Raw genomic sequence first — 7,590 nt, 5'->3', positions numbered from 1 at the left:
TTATATAGATGGTGAGGCTAGGGTTTTATAGAGGGAGTAGATCCAATATGCCCGCCGCCATATTGACTTGGGGACCAAGATGGTCTTTGGATGCATATTCAATCCTTCGGGCTCTTTCCTGTCGCCAGATCCTTGGTGGCCCCTGGGCCCCGTGGTAGGCCTGTTGCTCGGCTCCCCGTCAAGAAGCCACCCCCGATGTATTCCGTCGTTGATTGCACTCTTCTTTGGGTTGTTAATCATCTGGTTGGTTCGCTTGATTTCCTTCTGCTCATGTGGTTACAGGTGGAGGGGTCCGATTCCGATGGTTTGGGTCATTTGCCGCGGGGGCGCGGTCGGGTTTTCTCTCTACTCAAGCAAATGACGTATGTATCACCAAAGAAATACATGGACAATGATCAACGTTGTTGTCTGTCATTAGTAAATACAACGTAAATACAAACGCAATACAAAGATAATCACTTGCAGACAGTTCAAGAAAAACATCTTTCAAATAGTTCGCCTAAGTTCTCATTGTATTTGTTTTTTGCATTCATAAAATATGTAGTTCATAAATTGTTTGACTTTAATTGGTCTTTCGGCAAGGACGCAACCGGTCATATAATATGATGAATAAATTCTTACTATTCTAGAAAAATGTCAAATAAACTTGGAGCAAGATTTATTTTTCCTTAAAAAAATACATGAGCGGGATTTTGTTCCTCTAAATAGCAAAAAACTTGTAGAGAGAATATCTCGTGGAACTATTTGAATGAATGCCATTACATAAAACTCAACATCTTTACTGCATGCTCCACTATTTGAATGAATGCGATTACATACGTCGCTCCACTATTTGAATGAATGCGATTACATACATAAGAATCAACGTCTTAACTAATCTCTTCGTTTCACAAATATGCTCCCTCATCACACAACATAAGAGCATTTTTGACACTACACAAATATACGTAGGATTTTCTAACTTTTTTCTGAATTAGATGTAGATGTTTGTTCTAGGGATCTATGAGATCGATATGGAATTCTATTTACTCAACTTAAGTTGAGTATTCGTTTCCCTCCTTTCCCAGCCAAGATCGAAAATCCTATATTTTCAATGTCCATACAATCGAGTCCTTAGGTTTCCGAAATAATGTAATAGAAAAAGAAGTGTTTTGAATTATTGCTATTTTACTCGGACCTGTTCTGAAAAGGTCATTTCGATATTGGGAAAGTCCATAAAATTTAGGAACATTAGAGTTCTCGTTAAAACAAACTTCGTTTGGTAGTATCGTTTCCATTTATTTTTAATAATAAACTCTCTGCATAAATTTCAAGTCATGTGTAATGAAGACTATATTCATACACTTCAATTATACAGGTAAAAGAGAAACATCTTTAACAAAAAATGCTACTACTATACCAATATAACATTCAATCGGATTCCATGTGCTTGTTGTCTCGATGTTTTGGTACATGTTAGATGTGGAGCTGAAGTTAGGTAATAACTTGGAAGCAGGCTTCATCCCTGCACACAAATTTGATCAGGCGGCGGCGGTGGAGGTGGAGGTGTTGGTGCACTCTCCGCATGTCTATCTGTGCTGCTGGTGTTAGTCTTGTGAAGTAGAAAAGTCCCTGCAACAATAGTCACGAACCCACATAGTTGAGTAGCTATCTGTGTTGCACTCTGTGAAACCCAATCCTGAAATGGGGAAATAATCATGGCCTTAAGTCAGATAAAAATTATGTATACATATTACTTAAGAAAGGATCAATTTATTAATACACATAATTATGCCAGGATATTGTTTATAGTACACGACTCATCAAGGAAAGAAGCAACCACTTCAATATTACTCCCTCTGTAAAGAAATTAAGAACGTTTAGATCACTACTCTAGTGATCTAAATGCCCTTATAATTCTTTACAGAGGGAGTACAAGATTAATCTTACAGGAACACATAAAATGTCGCATATTTCCACTATCTACATGTTGTGGAGATGGGCTAAAGGCGTACATATGCAAGGCAGTGACTACATTATCGGATTATTCCATGTATTGGTTATGAAAGCCTTAGGCACGGATTTTTATGGTTATTTCTACTTGCCGGCTATCAAGACGAGGGGTGGCATCTTGGTTGCTTGGATTAGTCGCGCAGTTTGGATGAGCAACGTCCACTTATCGGACAATTGTGTGACGTTTCTGGTCTCCCCCTCCGTTGAAGACTATTGGTTGTTGGACAAGGTCGCTTTCCTCGATGAGATGCGAGATGTCCTACTAGGCCACTAGGTCGTCATTTAGGGACTTAAAAATGCTCTACCGCGACGAGGACAAGAGCAATGACAACCTCCACCGCTTCATGGTGAGGAGATTATGCCGTTTCCTCAATGATTGCAAACTTAAATAACTTTACTGAATCAGCACAAGGTTATAGAGGAACAACTCCACCTTAACGCTACAAAGTGTACATCACTAGTGTTGAAGAACTACTTCAACCTATTGCGCCACATATCGCTCTAGAAGCAACTATAGGCCGATATGGCAGCATGAGTGCAGTCCAAAACTCCTTAAACACAAGATCATAGCCCAAGATCTTAGATTAAAACACCAAGTTCTGTTATAGGCAGTGAGTACATAGGTTGGTTAGAAACTAGAGATCAGGACCTCTATTTAGGCCTTGTACAATGCAAGGTGCTTAGGAGAGGTGCTTGGAGAAATAAACTAGGCTTTTCTTAAGCACCGGTGCTTATTTGTACAGGGTAGACGCTTAATTAGGCGTCTCTCCTGTAGAAATAGGCACTGGTGCTTGAGAAAATCTGGTTTATTTTTCTAAGCACCTCCCTAAGCATCTAGCATTGTACAAGGCCTTATAGGGCTTTAACAAGCCTTCACATCTTAACTTCTACTTATAGCTAGAAGACTCTGGGAAACATTACTTAAGGTTCAGCCTCTACTCATAGCTAGAAGACTCTAGAAACATTACTTAAGGTTCAGCCTCTACTCATAGCTAGAAGACTCTAGAAACATTATCTATCAGATAAGAAAACAAATACAACAACTTGTGTTCTACCCGATTTTGCGAATACTTTTGAGATTGAATGTGATGCAAGTGGAACTGACATAGGCAGCGTGCTTATGCAAGAGCGCAGATCAAAGCAAACAAGCAAACCATAGGGGTGACCCGATCTTCACGAACTGAAGATGGATGCGGGGAAGAACATAAGCAGAGGAAAAGGCTCAACAAGGACAAGATTCACAACCAAACACACTTCTCATAACCAAAAGTTAACATAGGCGGTACATCTTGATCCAAACACCACAAAGGAAGATGGAAACCAAAAGATAGTTCATCTCCATGGGGTCTTGAATTCGTAGAGGAATCTTCTCCACAAGGGAGGTCTTGAACTTCAATAGAGTTTCTCCACAAGTGGGAGGCCTTGAACTCACTTGAGGATATCCCATTGGGTAGATAAAGGAGCAAAGCTCTCTAAGTTTGTGTTCTAAACTTTGTTAAGCCTAGAGAGGAGGTGAGCAGAGCCCTTTCGTCCCGCATTCCAGGATACTATGGTGAAGACCTCTATTTATAGGGCTTTGAGAAGCTTTCACATCTCAACTTCTACTTCTAGACAGAAGACTCTAGAATACATTACTTACTTAAGGTTCAGCCTCTACTCATAGCTAGAAGACTCCAGAAAGATTATCTATAGGATAAGAAAACTAATACAACAAGCAATGACTTATGGACCACCTTGTCTAGATTGGAGTAGAAGTATGTAAAAGTCAAACGGTTTTGACTTCTGTTTTTCTCTCTTTAATTTTCTCTAATGTTTCTCATCATTCTTCCGTGGTTGTTGGGAAACTGACCTCGAGTTGTCTTCATAAAGGGCTTGCTCTGGGTGGTAGAGAGTCAAGTCTACAACATTGAATGTGTTAGATATACCCATCTTGCTTGGAAGATCGATCACATAAGCATTATTGTTTATCTTCCTCGGAATAGAAAAGGGCCCATAATTTCATGCCTATGCCTCCCTTTAACACCTAAAGGCGGTCTTTCTTTCCGGAGGTATACCATCACCAACTTAGAATGATTTCGACCTCTTCTGCAGTCAGCTAACTGTTTATACTTCTGATTATGTGCTTCCAAAACCCTACGATCTTCAAATAGTTCAGTGTAGTTATCAGCAGAAGACAATGCTAATTTTTGGTTTCCCCTTGATGGTAGCTTTATCAGGTCCACCACATGTCTTGGAACTTTAGTGCAGATAATGGAGAAAGGACTCCTTCATGTCGATCTATGCCTTGTGTTGTTGCAGGAGAACTCGAAAAGAGATAAAACCAAATCCCATTGTCCCTTTCTTTCTCCACATGCAACGGATCAGATTACCCAAACATCTGTTCACCTCTTTAGTTTAACCATATGTTTCTGGGTAGGCAGTGCTAGAAAATTTTAATTCAGTGTTGAATTGCTTCTACAAAGTGAGCCAAAATGCCGCAAGAAACTTGCTTTCACGGGCTAAGATGGTCATCGGAACACCTGAAGTCTGACCACTTCCCAAAAGAAAAGATTTGCCACATCATGAGCATCTAGTGTCTTGTGTCATGGAATGAAATGAGCCATTTTAGAGAATCGGTCCACCACCACAAACACAACATTACTCCCTCGTCTTGTTCTTGGCAAACCCAAGACGAAGTCCATAAAGATATCCTCCCATGGAATGACAGGAATAGGTGAAGGCATGTATAACCTTGTTTTTGGACTTGACCTTCGAAGGTTTGACATATGGGTCACTTCTGAACAAAATTCCTAGCATCTCTTTTTCAGAAAGGGCATCCTGGTGCATGTAGCTCCCACTTACGCAAGGTTCGGGGAAGGGTCCGATCACTTTGGGTCTTTCGTAAGCAACCTTTCCCTACATTTCTGCAAGAGGTTGTTTCCAGTACTCGAACCGGTGACCTCATGGTTACGAGGCAGCAACTTTACTGTTGCGCCAAGGCTCCCCTTCTCAGCATCTCTTCTTAGTTGTGGCCAAAAGTAACAAGCCTCAAGGTTAGCGATAGTCAACATGGCCACTAAAATCACTTGAATGGAGCTCTCTAATCAGCTTGAAACGTAGAAACTTCTTTGGATGCATAGACGACCATTCTTGTAGAGATAGCCATCATGCACAAGATAGTCTTCACCTAATGGCTGGTCTCCACGCCCCTGCCGATGTCTCTAGCAGAGGTTCCCGGGTACTCCACCCCCACGCCCGTGGTGCCGGACCTTGTCCTGGTCACGCTCCACCCCCCGCCACGGACTGGGACGGACCCGCTCCTGTGCGCGGACCCCGTCACTCTGCAGCTCCTCCGGCCTCTCCGCGCTCCTCTCCATCGTCCGCCCCGCCCACCTCCTCTCCGTCGGCCGTGTCTGCGGTGGCGGCCTCAGTGGTTACCACTCCGGTGGCTGCCCACCTGCTGCTGCCGCGGACGACAGCATAAACCAGGCGGGGCAGGTTGACCTCGACGCCGGTGACGTCCTCGGGCCGCAGTGCTCGGATCGACGCTGCCAGGCCGGCGAGCAGCCCGGCACTGCCCATTCCTGAGCAGGCAGAGCTCCAGGGCGCGGTACGGAACCTCGAGCCAGGTACCACGGACATTCCTGCTACTACTTCTACTTGCTCGTTCTCCGCACTTGAGTCGGCTCCGCTCGGCCACCTTGCGAAGGTCGCGGCGGACTCGGCGATTGTATTCAGGGGAGAGGTTGCTCCCCATTTAGTCCAAATCGAGGCAATCCGCGCACGGGAAATCTTGGATGGGCAGTTGGCCGAGGCTCGGGAGCGCATGGCCAATCCTTCAGCCATCGGGTCTCCTGGCCTGCCTCCCCACACGCGGCAGCACGGCCGCGGTTGTTGAGATCCGCGGCCGCGCCCGCTCCCGCACCGCCGCCCTTCGCGCCCAAAGCGCCTCTCGTGTCATGTGGTCAAGCAGCCCCCCGATGGCTCCTTGATGTGGACCCTTATTTGGAACATCCGCAGCTTCGGCCAAGATGGCCGCCACCGCCAACTCGCCGAGTATATGCGTGACGAACACATTGACATCGTGTCCATCCAAGAAACCATGCTCACAGAGTTCTCCCTTTTAGAGCTCAAGCGCTTGAGCTCTCACTTGTTTGCCTGGCATTGGCTCACATCTAGTGGGATTGCCGGGCACTCGGGTGGCTTCCTTTTATGCGTGAAGGATGCCACATTCGAGGTAGGTAGCATGGACCGAGGATCGAGCTCTTGAGCTCTCACTTGTTTGCCTGGCATTGGCTCCCATCTAGTGGGATCGCCGGTCACTCGGGTGGCATCCTTTTAGGCGTGAAGGATGCCACCTTCGAGGTAGGTAGCATGGATCGGGGTGAGTTCTACGTCATCATGGAGCTCTTTGAACGGGCGGTTCACTTCAAGTGGGAGGTCATAATCGTCTATGGTCCTGCCGACCACAGCCGGTCGGCCTCCTTCCTCGACGAGCTTATGAGGAAGGTGTCGGCTACCCAACTCCCGGTAGTGGTGGGCGGCGACTTCAACCTCCTCGGCTACGCAGAGGATAAGAGTAATGACCTAGTCAACTACCCTCGGATGCAAATGTTCAATGGCTGCATTGCTGAGCTCGGCCTCCGAGAGTTAGATAGGGTTGGTGCCAGATTCACCTGGACCAACCAGCAGGTAGACCCGACCCGCTCCGTCCTCGACCGGGTCTTGGTCTCGCCAGAATGGGAGCATCGCTTCCCCCTTGCCTCCCTCCGCGCCATCACCCGTATCGGCTCGGACCATGTCCCCCTTCTCCTATCCTCGGAGGATGAGCGCCCTGCCACCCCCACCTCCTAGATTCCGCTTTGAGACGTTCTGGCTAAACCAAAATGGCTTCACTGAAGCCGTTCGGGATAGATGGGTGGAGGCACGTCTCTCCTCACCGTGCCCTCTCGGTTGTCGACGATTGGCATTTTTGTGCCAAACGCGCGAGGCAGTTTATGAAGGGATAGGAACGAATCTCGACTGCGACTTGCGGGAGCGCAAGAAAGCCATTCTCGAGTCCATCCAGGCCCTTGACCTTCGGGCTGGCTCCGTTGGACTAGCCCCCAACAAGTGGTTGCTGCGGTATGACCTTGAGGATCAACTCACGGTCATTTACACTGACGAGGAGGCATATTGGCGTCTTCGTGGGGCACAAAAGTGGGTCCTTCAGGGTGACGCCAATACGGCTTACTTCCAAGCCATCGCCAATGGCCGTAGGCGGCGGAACACTACCCTTTGCTCTGGGATGGGGTGACCCTCCTGCAGCACCCGGCGGACATCCGGGCCCATGTGGACGGCTTCTATAAAGCCCTCTTCTCCACCTCCCCTCGGGGAGGCCTAGCTTTAGCGGCAAATTTCTGGAGTGGCCACCAGTGCGTCTCTGCCGCGGAGAACCCTGCCCTCACGGCACCGTTCTTTGAGGAGGAGGTCTGGACTACTATTAAAGGCATGAACCCAGCATCCGGCCCTGGGCCCCGATGGACTCCCGATTAAATTCTTCCAGACATTCTGGACTATGATCAAACGCGAGGTGATGGTGGTAGGACTAGGGTTCCTACTGGGCCTCCGGCGTAGATT

The 7,590-nt window shown here is 47.0% G+C and overlaps 1 protein-coding gene across 7 annotated transcripts in view; it reads right to left on the bottom strand.

The window, feature by feature from the left end:
- Positions 1–1,236: 1,236 nt before the first annotated feature.
- LOC123144464 (probable magnesium transporter NIPA2) overlaps positions 1,237–7,590 on the bottom strand; it is a 52,664-nt gene continuing 46,310 nt past the window's right edge. For 6 of the 7 annotated variants that reach the window (XM_044563613.1, XM_044563619.1, XM_044563614.1 and 3 more), the window contains one exon: positions 1,237–1,678. In XM_044563613.1, coding sequence (XP_044419548.1) covers positions 1,499–1,678 — 180 coding nt within the window. In that variant the 3' untranslated portion in view covers positions 1,237–1,498. The remainder of the gene's footprint in view (positions 1,679–7,590) is intronic. The other variant, XM_044563618.1, reaches the window with a different exon arrangement.

Source organism: Triticum aestivum, chromosome 6D (assembly GCF_018294505.1).
Source record: "Triticum aestivum cultivar Chinese Spring chromosome 6D, IWGSC CS RefSeq v2.1, whole genome shotgun sequence".
NCBI classification, from domain to species: Eukaryota; Viridiplantae; Streptophyta; class Magnoliopsida; order Poales; family Poaceae; genus Triticum; species Triticum aestivum.
Note: the sequence above shows the minus strand (reverse complement) of the source record. Positions and strands in the feature narration are given on the sequence as shown.